Below are 27,253 nucleotides of genomic sequence, written 5' to 3' on the forward strand. Positions count from 1 at the left end.
ATGTCAAATTTAGAGCCGTTATATTGGGGCCTACGAAGGCGTGGACCTTCTGTCATAGGCTGTAGTACCATAACCGACCAAGAGCTTCCTTGAGGTGATTGACACTTTGGTATTGTTTAGTTCCAACCTTGTTTTACAAAATACTTCAGACACAATAGTACAACGGATTGGTATCCGAAGATTTTGGTGGCCATAGTGCCCTGGGAATGAAGCGAAGAACCTCATTTTGTAACCATTCTTGGGTTTCGGGTGCTGAGTTCGATGGTGCTGAGTCCTGTTTGAATGTCCAAGGTCTGCGGCCAAAATGTTTGCGTGCCCAAGGCTTTAATACACCCTCCAGAATATTTTCGCGATAATATTCTGCATTTATTCTGATGCCACGGTCGATTAATACGAGTGGAGAGCGACCATCGACTGTTATGGCGGCCCACACCATCACCATGGCTGCCGCTTGAGTTCTGGTGGCCAACCGATAGTGCACATTTTCAGCTGATCTCTTTAACAAGTAAACACCATCATTTTGTTTGTTTACAAACTGCTGGACAACGAATGTATTCTCATCGGAGAAAACCAAAACCGACAGTTCCACCTTTTCGGCCAAGCGAACCAACTCTTCAGCTCTTTTGAGTCTATTTTCTTTCTGTCGCTGTGTAAGTTATTGTATTTTTTGGAATTTCAATGACTTTACCCCGAGCTCATTTTTCAATATTTGCCGAATGGAATATTGCGATATGTTCAGTTCACGAGCCATTTTTCGGCCACTGCGACGCAGGTTTCGATCAAGTTGCTTCTTTACTTTTCGAACCATTTCTGCTGATGTTGCTGTTTTCTTCCGTCCACTTCCTTGACGTCGGGCTATGCTATCAGAATCACGGTAACGAGCGATCGTACAAGACACAAAAGATTTATTTTTATTTAAATGCTGGAGTGCTCTAACGATAATCACTTGTGGTTTTCTAGCCAAATATAAAGAAATCACACTATCACGCTTGAGTTCACCAAAACGCTTTTGTACGATAACACAGGAATAACTTTAACAGCTGTCGGACGAGTGGCTTAGAAATGACAGCAGTCAGAAGTTGGTTGCAGTTTTTTCATCTCTTCGTAGGTTCTAAGATGTATATTTCGAGGTGTTATAAACAGAATGAAATACTTAATATACCCTCTATACTATGGTGGAGGGTAGTTAAAAAAACTCATAAAAACACCCTTTACAACCGCAAAACCCAGGTATCTCGAAATTGTTGAACATAAAACATTCATCGCGCCATAATGATTTATTGCTTTAGATATCAAGACTAAAGTTTTGAAGAGTCCATACAGAATTCTGAGATTTTCATTCATTTCATTTCCTTTTCATTTTCATTTTCTGATTTGAATGTGGCAAAAACTTAGGTGAGAAATTTAACGTAACCGTTTTTAAAGCTACCAAAAAATATTGATAGAACCATCTTTTTCACATATTCCCCAAAAAAAATATATTCTGATACGCCATTAGATTTTTACTATAGAAATTGTCTTGAAAAACATTATGATGAGTGGACAACTCTACCAAGTGTATCTCGATTCATTCTTTATCGAAGATACAATCACACTCGTGCGTGCACTCGTTGTTGACTTGTTTTGCATGTCAAGTAACAAAACAGATCTTTTCGAATGATAAAACCAAATTTGGTACATTTCCTCTTAAGCAAAAAGCATCAAGATCGTGGTTCAAAATAAAGCAATTTTTGAAATTGTTTTCAATTTCTCTTTCTTTACCTTATCAGGCGATATGTGTTTGTTGTTTCATAAGCGTTTTTCGACAAACTCTACCATTAATGTTGGCTTATCAAATAATTTCAACATTGAATCTACAATTAGTCAATATCATTTGAAAAAACCAGACCAGAAGAAGTAGCATAAAGAATCTTTGAAATGTGCGAGTGTGTGTGTGAGCGTCTTGTTGTCGCTGCGTGTTCGGTTATTGCCGCACTTAAACGTGCAAAGTCGAACAAATGGCCAAATATGATTTCACTTAGTTTTTGTTTTTGAATAAGACGTGCGCTTTTTCAAAGAATCGACAATTAAACAAAAAATAGATGATTTCTATTTTTCTAGTGGCACATTGTTTGTCGTCTGTCTGTCCGTCCGCCTTGCCCCTTGCCTTCTTTCCGTAAATTAAGTTCTTTTCTTTTATGCGATGTGATGTGACACTTTTTTATGTTGTGGAATCTCGAGTTGTGTTTTCTTTCATTTCGCTTTTCAATTGCTCCAACTTGGGTCAAAAAAACTTTTTTATGGCGATTAAAAGAAATTCAAGTTTCTTTTCGAGAGTCGCTCGCCAGTGTCGAAAGTGGAGCCGCGTAGTGTATCCCATACTCCGTAAGAAGACGTTCAGAAACATTTCAAAGGTCTAAAGCGTTGATTGTTGTGCAATTACGAAAAACAAGTGGCATTAACAAAATAATAAGACCACAACGGATTGTTTTGTCGACAACGAAGTCGTTCGTCTTCATCGTCATCATTGGCGGCAGCAACAGTGGTAGGTAGTTGCTATAGTTGCGGCAACAACAGCAACAACAACGAGAACAATTGTAGTGACAGTATTATATTAAATTGCGGCCTTTGCTGCCTTCGCAGTTCAAAATTGTGGCCATTGTCATTTTGAACATTCTAAAATTTCTACTCTGCGCTGTGACAAGCCAAACCAATGAAAGAAAAGTAACATCAGTCGCGTAGATGAAACAAAAGTTTTCAATGATAAAAGTGAAAATTATACAGTGTCGAGCGAGTTGAGCGACCATGGAAATACAATAATAATAATAACAACAACAAATAATACTACTCAGTCGTAATGTATACCACTCGTGCTAACTCTACCAACACTGGCAGTAATCATGGTCTTGGACCGTTTTCGTTGTAAAGGCGCCTTCAATAGACATAGACAAGCTTTTATAAGCGGCTAACTGAAGCATAGCCGAAACACTTTCTATTTTTATTATTTTATTTTTCCACTCTTAATTCGTTAACTAGGCTAGGCGTTTAGAAACTTTTTGCATTTTAAGTATATCTGTTTACAAAATTACCGACAGCAATGTATATTTAAATAATTTTGCAAAAAAAAAAAAAAATAAATAAAAAAAAAATAAAAAGTATCAGTCAGTTTTGCCGACAGATGTATACCCCCGGCCTTATGGGGAAGGTTCCGAAACCAATATTGACCAATTCGTATCTGACCTAAGACTGATATAAATATTAAAACGTACCAGATTTGGACTATATCGACTACTTCCTATACTTTATATGAGTTATGTGTAAGTTTTAACAAATATAGCGGACCGACGTATTCCATTTTCATACTCTAAAGATAAAAAATATTGGTATGGGCAAAATGACAAGAAAATAGAATATATATATATATATATATATCCACTTTTATGCGAAATCATAAATTCCGATAAATTACATATTCATATAAGATTTCTGGTTAAGATATAAATAAATATTTAGATATAGCAAGTTGTAAAGAATCGCCGACTTGTTTCGCAAGTTATGACAGATAAAAGTATTAGAAATTGTGACCCTTTGTGGGTTAGGTACCAGAAGGGGTCCGCAGATATATATCATCTCCACAACAGATCCTGTTTTAGCAAAAAATATTTGGATGTGTGAAACTTGAATAGAGTTGGAAGCTTATTTCGCTTTCTCTGAGCGTTTTGTTTTTCAAAATCTTGAAACCTGTGTGGGGGTGGTACCAAAAGGAATGGTCCGATCTCTAACATATTTATAACAAATGTTGTGTTGATGAAAATATTGAGATGTGCCAAGTCTGAATGGAATCGGATGTTACTTTCGTATTTTATGAGCTTCATGAATATTCAAAATTTGACCCTTTGTTGGGGAGGTACCAGAAGGAGTGGACCGATCTATTCCTGCTTCACACCAGACCTTAGGTTAATAAAAAATGTTGTGATGTGTGTAATTTGAAGAGAACCGAATGCTTATTTCGGGTTTTATGATCGTTTGTGTTATTCAAAACATTGACCCTTTGTGGGGGAGGTACCCGAAGCAATAGCCCAATCTTTTACATCTTTAAAACAAATCTTGTGTTGATGAAAATATTGAGATATGCCAAGTCATGAATATTCAAAATGTTGACCCTTTGTTGGGGAGGTACCAGAAGGAGCGGGCCGATATATTCCATTTTCACACTAGACCTTGGGTCAACAAAAGCATTGCAATGTGTGCAATTTGAAGATCATCGAACACTTACATCACATTTATAAGAGTTATAATTATTTAAAATTTTGACCCTTTGTGGGGGAGGTACTAGATGGAGTAGACGGATATTGTCCCTTTTCACCTGACCTGTCCAAAAACTGATGTAAATATTACGATATACCAAGTTTGAAAGGAATCACTGACTTGTTTCACAAGATACGAGAGGCATAAACATTGAAAACTATGACAATATATAGAGAAGGTACCAGAAAGGCTGGTCCGATATTTATCATATTCATATCAGATCTTGCGTTAGTTGAAATGTTAGGATGTGTGAAATCTGAAGAGAATTGAATGCTTATTTGGCTTTTTATGAGCTTCATGATTATTCAAAAATTTGACCTTTTGTGGGGAAGAAGTACCAGAAGAAATGATGTGATATATTCTATAATCACACCATATCTTGTATTGATAGAAAAACTGGGACGTGTCAAGTTTGAAAGGATTCGGATGCTCATTTATCGTTATACAAGTTTCATGGTTATTCAAAATTTTGATCCATTGTGGGAGAGGTACCAGAGAAGTGCATTCCATCCGTTCATCATACCAAAACTTGTATTGGTAGAAATGTTGAGATGTTCGAAATTGGATTGAATCGGATTTTTTTTTAGATTTTATAACAGTTATTTAAGATGTTGATGGAGGGGAATGTATTTGAACTTTTTCCCACCTTACTTAGTACTGATAAAATTATTAAGATTTGCAAAGTTTGAACAAAATTGGATGATCCTTTTCTGTTCTATGAGATAACTTATTTTCACTAAAAGTTTCGACCCTTTGCAGGGGAGGTTGCAGAAGGAGTGGACCGATATTGCCCGTCTCCGAACTCGATGTACAAAGTATGAACTAATTCGGATACTTCCTTCGAGAGCTATCGTGCACACTTAAGGAAAGGGAAGAAACAAGCAATTTGGATAGCCATTGGGTTATGTTTACCTGTAAAATGGGCCATAACAACTAACAGCATGACGGAGTGTGTAAATATTGGACAAATGTCCTTGCTCAAAATGCTAAGGGTAATATCTGGACAGTGCTTCATGACATAATTTCAAAAGCGAAATCTTCCAAAATGGTTTCTATGGAATTGACTGAAACACTACACAAGGAGTTCCTTTTGAGTACTTTACCCCCTGAAACAGAATTGTCTATATAGGTCCACGATAGCGTATATCTCTATATAACGGCACCTCCCGATATCCGGTATTTTGATGATTTTAGCCAAGTTTTTAAACGGAATTGCCTGAAAATCCACAAAAGGAGTTCTTTTGAATACTTTATCCCTTTATAACGGTATTCCCCGATACTCGGTATTTTGATTACTTCAGCTAAATTTTTCGTTGAATTTTTGTCTTAAAAATTCAAAAAAAGTTCCTTGTGAGTACATTACCCACTGGAACAGAATTTTCTATATAAATTCACTATGTCCCCTGTATAACGGTTCCTCCCGATATTCGGTATTTTCATAATTTTAGCAAAACTTTTCAACATAATTTTCTGAAAACGCACACAAGGATTTTCTTTTGAGTACTTTATTTCCTAGAAGGGAATTTTATATATTTGTCCACCATATCGTATAGCCCATATAACGGTAACCCCCGATATTCGGTATTTTGATGATTTTAGGCAAAATTGTTACCAGATATTCGGTATTTTCATGATTATTCATCTGAATTGTTTCAAATTTCGTATTTGACGTTCGGGACCGTAATTACAGGCTATCACCAAAATTACTTATGCAGGACCTCGTCTTCGTATAGCGTATAGTTTTAATTTGAGCGGCATTTTTCGACTTTCACAGGTCACATTTTCTAGATGATGTGCTGCAATTCAATAATTGAAAATCGTAATGCATGGAACACATCCTGGCATAAATTTGCCATTTAAGCCTTAAGGGTATTGTGGATTCGTAACTAGGTATCTGACAGTATTCACAGATATTGGCCCTGTAGACATAATCCCCAAAATATTAGGGATTTTTAAGACTACCAATTGAAGAAGTTATAAAAGGATGGCATGGCCGATCTTATTCGGCGAAGTAAACTTATTCTTATATTATTAAATATATATACAACACAGAAAAATTCAATTTATTTCATGATAATAGATTCAGATTCAGAAACTTAACAAAATTATAAAGATTTACCTAATTGATGATAATATTTCAAATCAAATTTGTCATATGTTATTAAAAGACATAGATATCGTTCTATTGATACAAATGAATCTATAGTGGTAAGATTTTTCTAACTATAGACATAGTAGACACAAGTGAATTAAATTAAACTAATTTGTAAATACCTTATTTACAGATCTCTTTTGCAAGAACGAACAAAACAGACATTCAAATATTTTGGTAATGTCTTTTACTTATCTATTTTTAAATGAGAATCAATTTTATAACAAAGAAGTTAAATATTCCCCCACTATTGAAGAAAAAATAAAAAAAAGAAACAAACAAGCCAAAAATAACTGAATGAGACATTCTTGAATGCCTGGGCGATGATCCATACAATTTACAAATTTCCATTCCCCCTTTGGCACAAAGCAGCGAAACAAAATAAAATCAAAAATGTATGGTTTTGATAATGGTTCGTATTGCACTATGGGAAATTCACCTATTTCTGGATATAAATTTCAATTTATTATAAGTATTATTTAGATTCATTTGTCTGCTCTACACTTAAAGTGCATCTGCACTTATACTTGTTACTGGTGGAAATAATACGATAGGTAATTTATGTTAAAAGTTAAGAATTAATTACACCACATTTAGTGCGAAATTAACCCTTTATTTTAATGTTTTGTTTGTGGTTTACACAAATTAAACATTCAGCAAAATTAGTTTACTGGTTGTTGGATTTTCTCAAAACATTATGTTTAGCCCATTGTGAATCTGTTGCTGTTTCCGAGAATTGTACAATTCAAAATATCCCCTCTTTTCTTCAACTGCCGAATTGCCAGCGAAAAAAAAACAGCGGCGTCTGGCCATTGCAATATTTGACGAAATCATTTAAAAATCTCAACGACTTCAAAAGCAGACAGACACTTGTAACGACACGCCATTCACGATAACGACACTCAAATGGTGGAAAACAATTAATGACTAAAGACGCCGATGAAAACAATAAAAATCTTATTTTGATTCGCTTGAAAATGCCACAGATGTTGGTTGGGGTGGTCGTGTTTGATGGAGACCTGGCGATAATGAGATTTTCACTTTGTTTGCCACCAACGACCAGAGTTCCAAAAATAAGTGATGTCTATGCCCATCAAACCCCCAAGACACGCACACACACACCCAATCCGACAACGTATGAGGGACAAGTTGACATAATTTGAGTATTTCATGACAAACCGAAATCGAGCAGACATCATTTCATCATTAAAGTGGGAGAAATGTCAAAAGTTTTTTATTGCGAAATTGACAATGTAAACAAAAAAATATTCCATTGTGGCATGCCACAATGACGGCACCAATTAAAAATTCCCACCATAGGTTTAGGAAGTGATTTTATTTAATTTGGAATATTTACATGGGTCTATAATATGAGCGTTTTCTACAGCAAAATAGAGAACTATAAGTTAGTTATATGACTCAAGACGAGGTTAAGAAACTTTAAAACTAATTTCGAAGAATTTTATCCTTTTTATACCCTACACCACAAGGTGGTCAGGGTATTATGTCTTTGTGCATTTGTTTGTAACAGGCAAAAGGAAACGAGATAGACCCATAGTTCCTTTTGATGATCTGCATAGAATCACTTTCTGAGTTGATTTATGCATGCATGTCCGTCTGTCCGTCCGTCCGTCCGTCCGTCTGTCCATGTATTTTTGTGAACAAAATGCAGGTCGCATTTATTATCCGATTGAGATGAAATTTTGCAAACAAGATTTGTTTGGCCCAAGGACGAACCCTATTGAAATTGGAGATAATCGTTAAAAATTTAGATATAGCTCCCGTATATATCTTCGTCCGATTTGCCTTTTATTGTGCACCAAACGTGTAATATCAGCCCGAATAGTATGGAATTTTGCACATACAACCAAATTAGGCCTGAAAATAAGTATGCCAAATTTTATCGAAATCGGTTCAGATATAGCTATAGCTCCCATATATATTGTTCATCAGATTTGTTATTTTTGTCCTCCGCAGCCGTAATATGCACTCTGTAACAACAATATTTGGTGAAATATATCAAATGCAGCTCAGAAATACCTTTGCCAAATTTTATCGAGATCGGTTCAGATTTGGATATAGTTCCCATATATATTTCTATCCGATTTCAAATTAATTTCGCACCAAATGGGCAATACAAGTCCGAATTTAAAAGATACAAATGCTTCGGCATATTTAGTCCTTTGAATTTTAAATTATAATTATAATCATAGCGTGTATGATTTAATTCTCCCATAAAAACTTTTAATTATTAAGTGGAGCTCAACTAAATTAGCTCAACTAAATTGGCGGGGCCGACTTTATGATACCGATATTCGGTATTTGGATGATTTTAGCCACATTTTCCAATGGAATTGTCTTAAAATCCACACAAGGAGTCCTTTTTGAGTTCTTTACCCTCTGGTAGAGAATTGTTTATATAGGTCCACGATACAACCGTACCCCTCGATAATCGGTATTTTGATAATTTTAGCCATGGTACAATAAAAAGGTAAGGTAGAGCTACAAGCTGATTACAATTTTTTCTAAGTGTGCCTGATTTCTGCCAATTTTGTGTGTGTATTTATTGTTTTGAAAAAATGAAAGTAAAATATTTTCAAAACCAATGATTGGAAGACACGTAAATTGCGGCTCGCGCATTGAATATATTAACCAGTTTAGCCGTGAAATTGAACGATTGAACAATATTTTTGAGAGAAAATCCAGGCATTTCTTTCATTTTCGCGCTATTTAACTCATTTTAAAAATTATCGAAATATGAAAAAAATGAAAACAACTTGTTGCATATAATTTTTAACGAGTCTGACAGGAAGCGGGCATAGCCTCAGGGCTGTATTTCTGTAGTTTTACGAAGCTGCTCTACCTTCTTATTGTAACATGATTTTAGCCACATTTTTCAATGAAATTGTCTGAAAATAAACCCAAGGAGTACCTTTTGAGTACTTTACCCCCTGGAAGAGAATTGTCTATTCAAGAACACGATATCGTATAACCCCTTACAGCGGTACCCCCGATATTCGGTATTTTGATGATTGTAGCAAAATTTTTTAATAAAATTGTCTGAAAATCCACATAAGGATTTCCTTCTGAGTACTTCATGCCCTGGAAGATTATTATCTATATAGGTCCACTATATGGTTTATCCAAAATATAATAGTATATTCGGTACTGTGATGATTTTAGCAACATTTTTCAATAAAATTGTCTACTCCCTGGATGATTAATATGTATATAGGTTCAAGATATCGTATAGCCCACATACAGCAGTTTTTCTGAAAATTTCCAAATTCGTTCCAATTTGTAGAGGTTCGAACTTACCGCTTTTATTTATTTTTATTATTTTTCATCTTTTACTGGGTGGATGATTTATCAACCGAATTATATTTTCGCATTCATTTGCGAGGCTGGACAATGGACTTGGTTGCATTGTTTAAAGAATTTCTCGCTGTTGACTCTTTTGTTTAATTGCACATTTGCCTCAGAGACCTTATTGCTCTGGATCACATGGCATCACGGACCACCACAGTCCAGCAGCCATGCTACATGATATAATTCCCATTCACATAGAAACAAAAACATTGAATCAAGAACAACAATAAACATTACAATGTGAGTCAACGAGCCAGTCACTGAGTGAGTACGTCATGTAATAATAATTAAAGTTTTGTTATGTGAAAATATGGACGAGTCAACGAATGGACTGTAAGAAGACTCTATCCGAATCTGTCTGTCGCTCTGTTGTTGTTGATGCCACAGCTTTATTGTGTCTCTGGCAGCCACTCACCCAGACATACCGCCTTCATGTTGTCCATTTGGCTTTTCCAAGCATGTGAAACATCAATGTGGCGGCATGTGCGCTGACTTGGAACGTTCCTGCAGTACTAACCTTAGGCTTAATGAAATTAAACGAAGCCACATCATTAACTTACGCCCAGAGTCGACAGAGAAACAAAGTAAATTCAAGAACAAAGGCCACCATCGCCTTTTTTTCCATCTAACCAGAAGGGAAAACTTATTAAATTAATTTAAGTTTAAACAATAACAAACAATGTAAAGTGCTCGTATAATGAGTTTGACTTAAGGTGTCATTATTTTCATTATTTCTATCTGCCGAAGTCATGGTCGTATAATTTGAATGCTTAAATACTAGCAATTGCCAGGGCATGGGCCTTTTTAATTTTTGGAACATTTCAAACAATTTATTTCCTTTTTGAATTTTCAGTATCAGTATGATACATATATCTATATGTGTTTGACCGAAATAAATATTTTAGAATCTAGGTATGTTTGAACGAAATCAGTTTTAGAACTTTTCCAGTCGAAAGGAGTATTTAGTTTGGTACTTTTTTCACCGAACTTAGATCAGGTTTGGACATGGACAATTAAGGTCTATTCATTCTGAAACCAAAAAAAAAAAAAAAAAAAACTATTATCATATTGCGCTCAACATATAATGAGTAATATTTGTCATCCATGGAAATCCCCCACAAAATTTAGTTATATTACATCTATAATAACTCCCTTTAAGTGAGAGATCGATCTATCAATCATTTCCTTCAGGTAATTCTCTCACAAAACTTCAATATTTCGAAAGGGTTAGATGAAAAAACTGCAACCAACTTCAGACTGCTGTCATTTCTAAGCCACTAGTCCGATAGCTGTTAAAATAATTCCAATGACAGCTCATTATATTGTTTACAAGCGTACAAAAGCGTTTTGGTAATAATTTTCCAGAAAAAAAGTTATTCATGATGGAATTCACCGGGATAGTGTGGTTTCTTTATATTTGTCTGGAAAACCCCAAGTGGCTATCGTTAGAGCACTTCAACATTTAAATGTGAATAAATCTTTTGTGCCTCGTACCATCGCTCGTTACCGCGATACTGGTAGCCTAGCCGATACTGGTAGCGATGATGGTTCTCCGCTCGTATTAATCGACCGTGGCATCAGAATAAAAGCCGAATATAAGTGCGAAAATGTTCTGCAGGGTGTATTAAAGCTTTGGGTACTCAAACATTTTGACCGCAGACCTTGGACATTCCTACAGGACTGGTTACAAAATGAGGTTCATCGCTGCATTTCCAGCGCATTTCAGGTTTTGGAACTTTGTGCTAAGTGGTAGGTTTTTGATAAATAGGAGGTTTTAGAAATATGTACATGTTGTACAATTTGTTATTGGTGAAACAGATAGTGCTTGAAATCTGGTGTTATGGTCGCTGTCCATGTGTAGCTTGGTCATATTGAGGTGGTTTCGGAGTGTACTATAATTGTGAAGGAATAGAGATAAAATCTGAATCTGATATTAAGATTAAAGATGGTATCTTTCTTTGTACGAAAAGTACTAAAGTATACCAAATTTGGTATTGGGTAAAGGAATAGGGTTGCAATACCCATATTTTATATTGAGGTCTATGTTGGTATATTGAATTCAGATCTGCTCATGGTTTTGGAAATGTGTGCTACAATTGTACGTAAAGTACTAATTAGTACTAAATTGGTATTGTGTGAAGGAATAGAGCTGAAATCCTGAAATGTGATAGAGATGTCAGTGTTGGTGCCTGTGGTTAAGATATGGAGGTGGTTTTGGAAAGGAGTGCTATATTTGTACGAAAAGTACCAAATGGTACCATATTTGGTATTGAGTGATGGGATAGGGCAGGAATCAAATTTGATATAGAGTCTCTGTTGGTATCTGGTGTTAAGATATGGAGGTTGTTTTGTAATTGCGTGCTATAATTGTTCACGAAGTACTAAATCGTATAAAATTTGGATAGACTTCCAAAAACGAATTTATGTCAGGTATGGAAGGGAGAAGCTCGTTAATTCCTCTTTCGGGTACTATACCGGATAATGCAGTATTTAATAGTGTTATTGAACATTCAGTTTTTATACCCTCCACCTTACTGTGGAGGGTATATTAACTTTGTCATTCCATTTGTAGCTCCTCGAAATACTCATGTCAGACCCATGTCAGACCCCGTCCGTCTGTCTGTTGTAATCACGCTATCTTTCGAACGCATTGAGATAGAAGGCTGAAATTTTGCACACATGCTTATTTCTCCAGTGGGCAGGTTAAGTTCGTAAATGGGCCATGTAGATCCACGTTTTCATATAGCCCCCATATAACGGTACCTTCCGATATTCGGTATTTTAATGATTTTAGCGACATTATTCACCGGAATTGTTTCAAATGTGGTATTCGAAGTTCGAAATGGATACTACAGCCTAAGACAGAAAATTATCTGTGCAGGTCCCCGTCTTCGTATAGCCCCAATATAACGATACCTCCCAAAATTCGGTATTTTGATGATTTTAGCATCATTATTTAACGGAATTGTTTCAAATTACGTATTTAAAGTTCGTAATGGAAACTACAGTCTGTGACAGAAAATTATCTATGCCGGTACAGGTATTCGTATAGGCCCCATATATCAGTACCACCGCATTTTTTGAGATGTCGTATTTGACGTTCGTAATGGATGCTATAGCCTGTGACAGAAAATTGTCTATGCTGGTCCAGGTCTGCGCACAGCTCCGATATAACGGTACCTCCCTATATACGATATTTTGGTGATTTTAGCTACATTATTCACCGTTTATTTCAAGTTTCGAATTTGAATATGGTAATGGCTTATGACAAACAAGGCCTATGTAGGTCCACGTCGTATAGACCCCAATATAACGGCTATATTCGGTATTTTTAAAATTTTAACAGAATATTTTAAGGACTTTATTTTTTGAAAATTTCCAAATTCGTTCCAAATGGTGGAGGGTTTAAAAAGTTCGGGCCGGCCGAACTTACAGCTTTTTTACCTGTTAATTTTAATAACATAATTAAATGGAGGCCCCAATTTTGAGTCTTGAGAGGCGTCATCGAATATATCCCATATCAATGCTGTCGATTTATTTTTTAAAACATGTCACGAATGACAAGCACTGAAGTATTCGAATGAACTATGGGACCGCGATGACACCATCACTTATGTTCATTATGGATAAAGATTCATTTACTTCATTCCTGACGTGATGCAGACATGCGAAAATCGGATGACTTTACGATTGTTTATGTCTGTAATTAATGTTGGAATAAATTTGTACAATTGTGATTGTAATGTTAACAAATGGTATGTCCTGAATAAACATGTTATTCTGCTTTATTATAGGTTGGGCTTCCACATGTCATTTGCAGTACGTCAATCATGTCCTCTTTGTTTGTGTGTATTTTTATAAAACAATGACATAATTCTGTGGAAATATAAATTATACTTGTTGAACAGTGGCCAAAAATATGAATATTGATTTAAATCGTAAAAGGATTATGCAATTAATTGAAATGGCCTATGGAATGGCATTTTAAAATCAAATTTTTGTTTTACCCAAACTTTTATTTGTCATTTTGTCCTTTACTTGTGTTTTCACTATTTGCATGCTTCTGTCTTGAGCTGCTCCCCTACATATTTTAGCCCCACACCATTTTCTCAGAATGGATTTTGTCAAGTCTTTACCATTTAATGTCTTTATTTATAATTCTATGTCTTTGCTTTATTTTAGTCGAAGCTTTACAAGGTGACATAAAACAACTGCAACAAAGTCAAACGCCATATTTTTTACATTTTCTTTTAAATTGTATTGAATGAAAGCAAAAAATGTCGGAAATAGCATGACATTTTAGAATAAGTTACGATTTGTTCGAATTGGTCATCTTTGGCACGAATTATGGCTTTCAAACGGCCAATGAAACCGTCACATGCTGCCCGAATGTTGCTCTGCAGTATTTTGGACCATTTCCGGCGAAGCGCTTGCTTGAGGTGACCGACACTTTGGTATTTTTTAGTGCCAACCTTGCTTTCCATAATACTCCAGACACAATAGTCCAACGGATTGGTATTCGGAGATTTTGGTGGCCATTGTGCGCTGGAAATGAAGCGAAGAACCTCATTTTGTAACCATTCTTGTTTGGCGCGTGCTGAGTGCCATGGTGCTGAGTCCTGTTGGAATGTCCAAGGTCGGCGGGCAAAATGTTTGCGTGCCCAAGGCTTTTATATACCATGCAGAATATTTTCGCGATAATATTCGGCATTTATTCTGATGCCGATGGTCGATTAAGCGGAGAGCAATCATGGACTGTTATGACGGCCTACACCCAACGGCCCATGGCCGGCGCTTGAGTTGTGATGGCCAACCGGACCTCTTTGGCAAGTAAACACGATCATTTGTTTGTTTACAAACTGCTGGACAACGAATGTTTTCTCATCGGAGAAAACCAATTTCGGCAATTCACCACTTTCAGCCAAGCGAATCAACTCTTTAGCTCTTTTGAGTTTATTTTCTTTCTGTTGCGGTGTAAGTTCTTGCACTTTTTGGAATTTCAATGGCTTTACCCCGAACTCATTTTTCAATAGTTGCTGAATGGAATATTGCGATATGTTCTGCTCACCATTTTCAGCCATTTTTCGGCCACTGCGACGCGTGTTTCGATCAAGTCGCGTCGTTGCTTTTCGAACCATTTCTCCTGATGTTGCTGTTTTCTTCCGTCCACTTCCTTGACGTCGGGCTAAGCTACCAGTATCACGGAAACGAGCGATGGCACGAGACACAAAAGACTTATTCACATTTCAATGCTGTAGAGCTCTATCGATTGCCACTTGTGGTTTTCCAGCCAAATATGAAGGAGTCACACTATCACGCTTGAATTCCATCTCTTTTTTTTTTTTTTTTTTTGGAAAATTCTCACCAAAATGCTTTCGTAGGTTTGTAAACAATATAATGAACTGTAACTTAAATAATTTCTCACCCTGTATGGTATGATCCAAAATTCAACGGAATTAGTCAAACGTAATATTTGGTATTGATAATTGGTTACATAAGTCCACTTTTTGTTTTTGCATCTACATAACGGTACCGCCTAGTTTTTTGGGCGTTTTAGTCAAAGTGTTAACCTAAATTTGCTTTAAAAGGACTGTTTGTGTTCCTAGTATTTAAGTACCATTCTGTACTTCCTGATATTTGCTATTTTTGTGAATTGTGTTCATTTTTCATCGTAATTGTAACGAATTTGATATTTCAAGTGCGTAATGGGTATTTCCATCTGTACAGATCCATGTCTTCGTATAGCCCCCATATAACGGTACTTCCCGATATTCGATATTTTGATGATTTTTAAACTCGGCACATCTCAATATTTCTATCAACACAATATTTTTTGTCCAACTTCCTTCAAGATCGACCCAGCCGAACTGCTTTTATTTGCATTCATTAATCTGACTATGACCGGAAATTCTCACAAAAACTTCAAATAATTCATATATAAATGTATAAGAAATCTACGGGGAATATAACTTTGTGCTCTGCAAATGTTGGCAAAATCTTAGAAAAATTTACAAAATTCGTTAGCCAAGTTTAAATGTGAAATATGTGTCCATTCATTTGGCTGACAAATCGATACACACGACTGAACATCTGTATACACAAAGGGGGAAATTCGTCACACTCTCACACACACACAGTGAATCCTAGATGGAATGAATGAATACTCCCATTGACAACTAGACCTCCACAACTTCAACTCAAATGTCTGGCAATGTTAGCCGGCGTCAGTCGACGATATGGCGACAGTGATGATATATTTCCTTGGCAAGTACAAAACTTGCATGCCAACTACAAATAGCTCTTGTACGTCATTTGGTTGTTGTTGTTGTTTTTATTTCCTTGTCTAATAATTTAAACAAATTTTAAGTGCATGCGGTCTATAAATTTAAGTTTCATAACTGCACTAAAGCGAATGAATGTTTGCAAAGGAAATGGCCTATTAGTGTAACGAAGTGAAGTGTCTATCCCCGCCGTGGCAAGGTGTGACATTGTACATTTGTACACAATTGTATTCGTTATTTAAATTAACCTTGAGCCAATTACTGAACGACATTTGTTGACTGATGTCAGACTAAAGTGAAGAAAAAGTAAAGTGAATATTCGGTTATTGCTACTTTATTAAAGGTAACCGGTTTTGAATGAAGAAAACATCGTTATTTTGAGCCTACATCGGAGCAAGTCAATAAAATTGATTATAACGAGGATACAAAAGGAGACTATGTAGCCTCAGTAAATGCAAAAATTGGGAATAATATTTAAAGCTATTATTTAAAATCATATTGTATATGAATAATGAGATCCATGTTTATACCCCCCATCATAGTATGGAGGATATATTAAGTTTGTTACACCTCGAAATACACATTTTAGAACCCACAAGTAATATATATTCTAGATCAGCATATGTCGATTATCGATGTCCGTCCGTCTGTGGAAATCATTCAAGGTTCCGAATAAAACGAAGCAGGTTGATAAAATTTTACTCAGATGTGTTTTAGGTCTGCAGAACTTTTGGTATGGAAAATGTGCTGCACAGAACCACGTTTGGGTATAGGCCCCATATAACTGTACCGAGAGATTTAAAGCTTTTTGGGTTTTTAGTCATAATTTCAATATGCTGTAAATTGTGAAATGTGTTCCCAGTATGTGAATTTAGATTATTTTTGTTACAATTTTCACCAGAATGTTTTCTAATTTGGTGTTTTGAGTTGAGTATGGGCCAAATATTACTGTACCTCGAGATATTCGGTGTATTGATGATCTGTTTTATACTTTCTACCGATATCGTTTCAAATTTGGTATTTGGATTTTATAGTGTAACTGAAAATTGCATGTACACACACACCTTCGTCCATATAACCGTACCTCCCTATATGCGGTATTTTGATGATTTTAGCCAGTGGGTACAGCCCCAATATTCGATATTTTAATGATTTTAGCTTTAATTTTCAAAGGAATTATCTTAAGCTTGGTGTTTGGAGAAATCTGAGGAAGAATTTTGCTCAGAACAGTCTTTTGTCCGCAGGCAGGTTAAGTTGATGATTTTAGCGTTCTTTTACTAGACTTGCCCCCACACGATATTCCGTATATTGATGTTTTAGGGACATTTTTCAAAGGAATTATTCCAAATTTCGTATTTGAAGCTCGAAATGGGTACTACAGCCTATGACAATAAATTACGTATGCAGATCCACATCTTCGTACAGCCACCATATAACTATGACAAAAAATTACTTATGCAGAACTACGTCTTCTTATATACCCCATATAACAATTTTTTGAGCGGTATTTTAAGACGGAACTTTCAAAATGGTGGCGGGAATTAAAAGTTCAGTCCCGCTGATTTTTTACTCGTTTTAGTTTTACTTTCAAAATAATCTCCTGTAATTATAAAAAAATTGGATTTTATCTCTCTCTCTCTCTCTGAAAAGTGTCTTCTTGGGATCCACTGACTTATATGTCGAAATTATCCCAGTCGGCTAATTTCCTTTCCCACATTGATTTGTGATAAGAAAGTTCTCTTGGAGCTGCCTTTGCATGAGGACTAGGAGTTATTGTAAGCTAAGAATCAATCCCTGAGGTTGTATTATTCATCAGTTGATTTTCATGTCGACAACTTCATATCCCATTTTGGTTTTCGGCATCTCGAAATATTGATCGGATACCTCAAAATATATATATTTTGGATAAGCTAGACATATTAAGTATATTTTAAGATTTCCTTCATGTATCCGTTGTATATAATTATTGATAGGTAGTTAAAAAAACATTTCTCGGCCAACATTAACAAATTTATATAATATTAATTAACTAATATTTGACGGTACCTCCCGATGATTTTTTTGAGTAAATTACCTTTTATTTCCATTATTATCTTAAACGGTATATATCTATCATATGAGAGTAATCCGATGATTTTCTGCATTTAAAGGTTTCAGTGATAATTTTCAATCGCAGTAGTTGTAATTTGAAATTTTGATTTATCGAAGTTTTGCCTCAATTCCAAATCGATTTAAGTGGAATTTTTTTCTGAAATGCTAAATAAGATGATAGCCTTCATATATCGCACTTTTCCCGTAATTTGTATTTCACATAGATCTCGAAAAATTTATCACTTTTGTAGCGTGGATTTTGTAACGGATTTTTTTTTCCATCTCAGTACATTGTAAAAATTTATTCGGTTATTAGGTTTTGTTTTTTCTAGTCAATAACATCCCTAGAAAATAAATGATCTCGTGATTCTTGAATAAAATGTAATTTTATCAAATCGTTTTTTTATTCTTCTTCAAGATTTTACCTTCTCTTTCGATTCTATTTCTAGCGTAAATGAGATGTTGCCAACGGGGTTGAGATTACACATCCACATGTAGCGGAGGTGACATACGACAACATTTCAACGTGACATAGTGGCATTTTATAGCGCCGCCAAATCAACAAAGACGGCTGCTCGGCCGAGGCAGACATTGGAACAGTGTCACTGTCACAATGGAACACAAACAGATGCCTAAATGAGCCCCCAACTATACAAAACGTTTCGTTTCCATTTAAAATTAGCATCGCCACCAGAGACAAGCGGACAAACCGAAAGAGTTGTTCACCAGAACATGCCCATGACCATCCGCCCTCCTCCTTGTCAGAAGAATATCACTTTGTGTGTATATGTGTCTCCGGCATGTTGTGTGTGTGTAAAGATTAAATGAGGGATTTGCAACGATATGATATCCCCTGGAAAACAACCGGATATGCTAGGTGTCACGACGAAGCCTAACGAATTGCAGACATCAACTCGCGTCGACATTCCGAGTGAGTTGCCAACCCAATTTACGCGGACATCAAATAAATCAACGCCACCATCAAATGGAGCGGATTTAGACGTTGGAGCTGCTGTATATCTGAATGTTAAATGCCATTGCAGTAGAGCGAACGACGAAGATTTGGAATTCAATTCTCAGGGTCTATATTGCATACACACAGTTCATTGTTATGAATTACCAATGAAGTTCCGATTCTTGCCAAATTCGATGGCGTCTAAGGGCAACCATGATTCGTCTGATGAAAAATATTTAGCCGATGAAAAACGCTGGTGGCCTCCGCCGATATTTATAATCTTTATATCGCTATTGGAAGTAAGTATATGTGAAATTATGCAAGTTTTTGTTTTAAATTTTATCTTTGATTCCCTCGATTCCCTTGATCCAAAGCCTGACACTTTTTACTCATAACGCTAAGGCCTTACTACAGGCGATTTTGCAAAAAGTATACAAATCATATATTTAGCGAAGGGAGTATCCAATGTAATTCTAACTCGTTATATCGTCATATTTACAAAAGAGATCGGACGCGTGCGAAAAATGGACAAATTTGAAATAATTCCGGTGAAAAAATTATCGAAATACCATCATATGGGGGTTATACGAAGACGTGGACCTGAATAAGCAATTTTCTGTCAGTATGGCTAGTATCAATTTCGAACTCCAAATGCGAAATTTCATACAATTCCGGTGAAAAATAAGACACAAATAATCAAAACACCGAATATGGGAACTATTCCTTAACTTGGATCAATATGGACAGTTCGTTGCAAAAATATTTCCTACATACTGGGAACACAAACTGCCTATTTATAGTAAAATTTGTTCAAAAATATCAGTATGGCGGTATAATTGTATGGGGGCTATGGGGGTATGGGGGCCATCTCCATATGCCCAGGCTATACATGAACATCCAACCACATTTCAGTACTATTCTTACATTTTTGGAACAAATTTCCACACATAAAAGATACCATCAGTAATCTAAATACCAAATTTCCGAATTTTATCCCTACCTGTATCCATTCACCCAATATCAAATATAGTACCATTTTGTACTTTTCGTACAATTATAGTACACATTTCCGAAACCTATCTCTTCACTTAACAACAAATTGTACCAAATATAGTAATATTTAGTATTTTTCGTGCACTTTAATACGCATTCAGCCCTTTATCACAAACCTACCTCCAAAGGGGACCACAATGCCTAATTTTAAAATTTCAGCTTAATCTGTTCGCCCTAATGCAAACTATTCCAAATTTAGTATTTTTTCCATCAAAAAAATTCAAGTTTTTAGCTCTGTCACAAAATACTAGATGACACCTTTTTTATTTTAGTAGCATTTCAATTCATCAGTGACCCTCATTCCAAATTTCTGAATTTTAGTTCATTCAATTTGTTCAATAGATTTTTAGTAAATTGTAGTATTTTTCATTCCCTTTTTGGTACGAATTTCGAAAAATCATATGCTTAAACGCCAAGACTAACCTTCATGCAAAATTTCAAAACTCTAGTCTCAGTCTTTTCGTCTCCGATTCTAAGTCAGTCAGTTATTTCACTACTCTTTTATATATGTACAGGGTGAGATGAAAAGACTGCAACCAACATCAGACTGCTGTCATTTCTAAGCCCCTCGTCCGACAGATGTTAGAATCTTTCAGTGACAGCTCATTATATTTTTTACAAGCGTACAAAAGCATTTTGGTGAGAATTTTCCAGAAAAAAAGTTATTCGTGATGGAATTCAAGCGTGATAGTGTGATTTCTTTCTATTTCGCTGGAAAACCACAAGTGGGCATCGTTAGAACACTCGTACCATCGCTCGTTGAAGTGATACTGGTAGCGTAGCCGGGCGTCGAGGAAGTGGACGGAAGAAAACAGCAACATCACCAAAAAGGGTTCGAAAAGTAAAGAAGCGACTTGATCGAAACCCGCGTCGCAGTGGCCGAAAAATGGCTCGTGTGCTGAACATATAGCAATATTACATTCTGCAAATATTGAAAAATGAGCTCTGGGCAAAGCCATTGAAATTCCAAAAAGTGCAAAAACTTACACCGCAACAGAAAGAAAATAGACTCAAAAGAGCTAACGAGTTGCTTCGCTTGGCCGAAAGTGGTGAACTGCCGAATTTGGTTTTCTCCGATGAGAATACATTCGTTGTCCAGCAGTTTGTAAACAAACAAAATGATCGTGTTTACTTGCCGAAGAGGTCAGCTGAAAATGTGCACCTTCGGTTGGCAGAACTCAAGCACCGGCCATGGTAATGTTGTGGGCTGCCATAACAGCCAATGGCCGCTCTCCGCTCGTATTAATCGACCGTGGCATCAGAATAAATGCCGAATATTATCGCGAAAATATTCTGGAGGGCGTATTAAAGCCTTGTGCACGCAAACATTTTGGCTGCAGACCTTGGACATTCCAACAGGACTCAGCACCATCGCACTCAGAACGCACCACCCAAGAATGGTTACAAAATGAGGTTTCTCGCTTCATGTCCAGCGCACAATGGCCACCAAAATCTCCGTATACCAATCCGTTGGACAATTGTGTCTGGAGTATTTTGGAAAGCAAGGTTGGCACTAAAAAAATACCAAAGTGGCGATCACCTTAAGCAAGCGCTTCGCCGGTAATGGTCCAAAATACCGCAAAGCATTATTCGGGCAGCGTGTGACGGTTTCATTGACCGATTGAAGGCCATAATTCGTGCCAAAGGTGACCAATTCGAACCAATCTAAACTTATTCGAAAATTTGATGCTATTTCCGACATTTTTTGCTTTCATTCAAAAAAGCTTAAAAAAGAATGTAATAATTATGGCGTTTGACTTTGTTGCAGTTTTTTATCTCACCCTACGAAGGCAGTTCGGAAACTTCTTAGAATAGCACGAAAACCGCGATAAAAGTAAAAAAAAAATAACTTTGAAAATCTAACTATTCTCTTTCATTGGTAGCCTAAGAACTTAACTGCCCTCGCAGATTGGACTGCTCATTATTTCTCCTGCCCTGACCAAGATTAAAATGTTAAATAATAGCCAATATTTTTAATGAATCCAAGTCTTTGCACTTACCATTCTACGCCAATGATATTTGGCACGAGAAACCACATACAACATAAAAATAACTCCCTCAAATATACATAGTTTCCATATTTCGGCTAAATCCAATTTTAATTTTAAGTCGGTCTAAAACCGTGCAATGCATCATATTTTATAAATTCCGAATATAAACAGCTCTACTAGGTGTGTCCATTTTTTGTCCTTTCTTTAATGGTTTATTATCATTTTATGGTTCCTTTCAATGTAGAAAAAAAAAACCAGATCATATCGAGCTAAAGGACGAAATATACTAAAGAAAATTCTTCTTCACAAAAAAAAAATTCAAGTTACAAACTCACGTCTGTTTGTGCCTCAACTAACTTTAAAGTTTGTCTCCCTTCGAATCTATACATTAGGATTCTTATTGCACCCACTTCTTCAAAAGTAACATTTCAGGCCCCAGACTTTGTCTCCATTTTGTGACCCAATGTTATTAACAGTTTCAAGGTCCTAGAAACCTTTGAGGATTCAATGGACTTCTTTTCGGACTTATGGGTTTATGACAGTACATTATTTCCAAGGGGTTTTGTCATATAGTGGACCGATAACCACAATTTTTTGGTATTTAAATTAAATGGAAGAAGTAAAAAAGCTGTATGTTCGAGCCGAACTTTGAATACCCTCCACCATTTGGTACAAATTTGGCAAAAAAATAAATAAAATTAAATCCGTTAAAAATTCTGTTAATATCTTAAAAATACCGAATGTAGCCGTATGTTAGGGTCCATACGACGACGTGGACCTGCATAGGCAACTTTTGCCATAAGCAATTACAATATTCAAATGCGAAACTTGAAAAAAATCTTTTATAATGTAGCTAAAATCATCGAAATACCGAATATAGGAAGGTACCGTGGGGGTTATAAAACGTGGCTGTAGTATCCATTAAGAACTTCAAATATAAAATTTGAAAAAAAAAAAATCTGGTGAATAATGTCGCTAAAATCATCAAAATACCGAATATCGGAGGTTACCATTATATGGGGGCTATACGACGACATGGACCTGCACAGACAATTTTCTGTCATAGGCTGTAGTATTTATTACGAACTTTGAACACCAAATTTGAAATAATTCCGGTAAATAATGTCGCTAAAATCATCAAAATACCGACTATCAGAGGTACCGTTATATGGGGGATATACGAAGACGTGGACCTACATGGCCCATTTTCAATACCAAAAGTCCTGGAGACATAATACACATTTGAGTAATTTTTTATCAACTTACTTCATTTCGTTCGGAAGCTAGGTTGATTTCCACAGATTTATAGATGGACGGACATTGCTAATCGGCTAATCGACATAGAATTTTATGCTGATCAAGAATATATATACTTTGTGGGGTCTAAAATGTATATTTCGAGGTGTTACAAACGGAATGACAAACTTAATATACCCTCCATACAATGGTGGAGGATATAAAAATGTTGGTGTTGTTGCCATACATACAGACATTTGTCACCATTGACAACGCACTCTTGAAGGGGTGGAAGTGGATGATGAAGACGAAATAGAAGCAATGCCAAAATACTCCATAGCCATTGGATGACCTAAAATGCCTAAAGTCCATGTTATTCCTACAAAAACCTCCGAACTCTTATAAAAGTGTATTGTTTATTTGGAATAAAGGTGGAAAAAAGAACCTGCAAAAAGCAAACTCATATTTCAATAAAGCGGACGCCGAGTACTTAGGAAAAGGCGATTGAAATTAGACATGCCAAGCCATATGTCTTGGCACTCTTACCATGACTTACAAAAAGTTCATATCCATCCATTGGCATGCAGTCGTAAACTCGCCAGCTCCTCAGGATGGTGGCATGTGTGTGTGTGTGTCTGAGTGAACTCAAATGTGTATACAAATATTACAGACAGGGGTCAACTTTGAAAAAAGATTTACTTACATAAGTACAAATTAATACCCTGGCTTTGTAAAAGGGAGCACCCAGTACCGAGGAGGGTACAGGACATATTTATGCAGACAGCGAGTCGGCTAGTTATAAGTTATAATGTATGTGTGAAAGCTGAACTCCATTACATCAGACTGGTAGATGGGGTTGAAATAGTTCAATTCCATTGTCTGGGGTAGGTCTCCCCATGTCTGATATGCTCCCATTCCACCATGTCTATTGGTTGGCTGGCTGGCTGACTGTATGGATGGTTTCTCGTTTGGTTATATTACCACACCATAAATTTTTTGTGACGACAGACATAGCCACAGACAATCTCACGCCAGTTCTTTGTGGTAGGAAACGAAGTTGGAACGTAAGCCAAAGCATGTTTGCTTGAATGTACCATGTGTACATGTATATATGTAGTTGTATTTGTTAGTGTGGTTAAAGCATGTCTTGGGCAAATGTGAGCATACGTTGCGTATACGCTATCGTACTTTTAAACTTTGTGAATGGAAAATATACGAGATACTCCACATGTAAAATTTGAGAAATGAAATGAATAAACCTTCTTCATAGTTCAGAGAAGAATATATCAAGATTTGTTGTATCAGATAAACAGCATAGTTTTTTTACAGGAAACTGGAATCTCATTCATTTAACACAACGCGGATTTTGAGCGCCCATATGAACACTATAAATTTGTAATATGCAACCGTCTTGCCTATAACGCCGAATTTACAACTCTCATTAGACATAAGCGTTTTGAAATAAGCGTAATCGGCCGAAGTTATGTATTACGCGTTTTTAACAACATAAGAGGATATTTTTAATTTTGAAAGCTTTTAGCATGATATTACTTTAAGAATTTGTATTGTGTCTAGGATGTTTGGTATTGAAAATAAGATATAATGGTCCATGTTTTGAAATAGCCGCCATATGACAGTACCTCCCGATATTCGGTATTTTGATGATTTTTGAAAATTGGTATTTGTAGTTCATAATTGGTTCTAGCTCCAGTGGCAGAATATTAGACATTTAAGTCCACGTTTTCCTATAGCGCACATATAACGATACCCACCGATATTTTACACACATTTACCTACGAAATTGTTTCATATTTGGTAGATGGCAATCCTTTAACAGCATTATCCAAACGGCCTTGCTGGTATTTGTAGTTTAAAGTGGAACATGTTTGAATTCAGATACTTTTATATAAAATGTTTTCGTTACCCTAAGATGGAGGGTATTAAAATTTCGGGCCGACTGAAATTAATGTTTTTTTTTTTACATTTTCTAAGTGTGCTTTGGCATAAATATTTGTAACACCTCGAAATATTTGCCAAGACCAACGATGTAAGAGTGAAATGGTCCAAAAACTGAAAATTTACACATTTTACAGTTGCTCTACAGGTCATAATTGTAGACCATAAGACGCAAAATTTTGCATGGGGAAAAGGTTTAAAACAAGACTGAAGCCTAGCATTTTGGACGGCCATCAGATAATATTTAGTGGGTAAATTGAATCAAAACTCTTTTTTTTACAAATTCTAACATTTCCATTAAACCGCGAATATTTTTAATCCCGTTGAAAACAAAAATCACTTTTGATCGTTACTTTGATGCTTGTAGCCAGGATATCGGATATATAGCACAATTTTTATACAATCTATACATACAAGAAAATGATGGATTGATTTAGACAATTCCCACCAATTCAGAATTTTCTCTTGGGAGAAAAGCATGAAATCTAAAACAAAAGCATAATAATGTGAATATTTTGTAATATTTTGATTTAGTTTTTTGTCAAGCCTATTGATTTTGAAGATGATCGCCAATGGGCCAAAAACTGAAAATTGAACTGATTTTTTAGTAGCTCTTCAGTGCCAATTAATGAATAATTGACATGGATTTTTGCATGGTAAGAGTTTAGTACAGGGCAGAAGCCTAGAATTTCGGATGGCCATCGGATGATATTATCTAGACGGATAAATGGCTCACAACTTTAGTGTGAAATTATTTTAAATACCTATGAGCACAACACAGGGCTTTAACATAGGGAAAATTTCAGCGGTTACAACCTAAAGGAAACCTTTTTGCAGGACTGCCACGCATTATTTCAGACTAGTAAGAAAGTAGATAAGTTCGATCGGACGGTTGAAAAATGTTGCTATAATTTTAAAAATTCCAAATATCAGATGGGGTTATGTGACAACGTTGACCTTTACAGCCAATTATCTGCTACAGAATGAGGTGCCTTTTACGAATTCCAAACATCAAGTTTAAAATTATTCTGTGGAAAATGTAGCTAAAATCATCAAAATACTGAAAGTTGGGAGGTATCGTTATATGGGGGCTACACGAAGCGTAAATTAGTGGGGTCAATTTTCTGTCATAGAAAGCGAACTCAAAATTCCGAATTTAAAATAAATTTGGTGAAAGGTGTGTCAAAAATCAAAATACCGAATATATGAAGTTACAGTTATATGTGAGCTATACGAAAATGTTGACCTGTATAGGCAAATTTTTTTTCATAAGGCGTTCCTATTACAAACTCAAAATGTCAGAATTGAAACAATTCCGGTGAAAAGTGTGACACAAATCACCAAAATACCAAATATATGGAGTTACAGTTATATGGAGCCTACACTAAACTACACACTCCTAGAGAAGGTGCTGTCTATTACAAAATGAAAACACCAAGTTTGGCACAATTCTTGTAAAAATTGTGGGTTATATATTCAAAATACTAAATATTGAGAGATACCGTTATATTCGGGGATATACGAAGTTTTGAACCTGAACAAGAAATTTCCAATCATAGGAGGTAGCACCCATTACAAATTCTTAATATCAAATTATAACCAATTTCGGTCAAAACTGCGACAAAATCATTAAAATAGCGAATATCTGGAGGTAAAGTTATATGGGGTCAATACCAAAAGTTTGGACTTAATGTACAGTTCTCTGCAAGAATGTTTCTTATATACTGGGAACACATACCCTAATTTGCAGAATTCGGTATAAAATTGTGACCAAAACACGCTTAAATATTGCGGTACAGTTATTATACCAAAAAGTTGACATGTATGGTCCATTTTCAGTACCAGCAATTCTGCAGACCTAACAAACATCTGAGTAAAATTT

At 35.9% G+C, this 27,253-nt stretch overlaps 1 protein-coding gene across 1 annotated transcript in view; it reads left to right on the forward strand.

The window, feature by feature from the left end:
• Positions 1-27,253, forward strand: part of LOC101895129 (protein rhomboid-like) — a 114,148-nt gene that overhangs the window by 79,655 nt on the left and 7,240 nt on the right. The window contains exon 3 of the mRNA XM_020035463.2: positions 18,630-19,434. Coding sequence (XP_019891022.1) covers positions 19,024-19,434 — 411 coding nt within the window. The 5' untranslated portion in view covers positions 18,630-19,023. The remainder of the gene's footprint in view (positions 1-18,629; positions 19,435-27,253) is intronic.

The sequence above is a fragment of the Musca domestica genome, unplaced genomic scaffold (genome assembly GCF_030504385.1).
Source record: "Musca domestica strain aabys unplaced genomic scaffold, Musca_domestica.polishedcontigs.V.1.1 9, whole genome shotgun sequence".
Taxonomy (NCBI): domain Eukaryota; kingdom Metazoa; phylum Arthropoda; class Insecta; order Diptera; family Muscidae; genus Musca; species Musca domestica.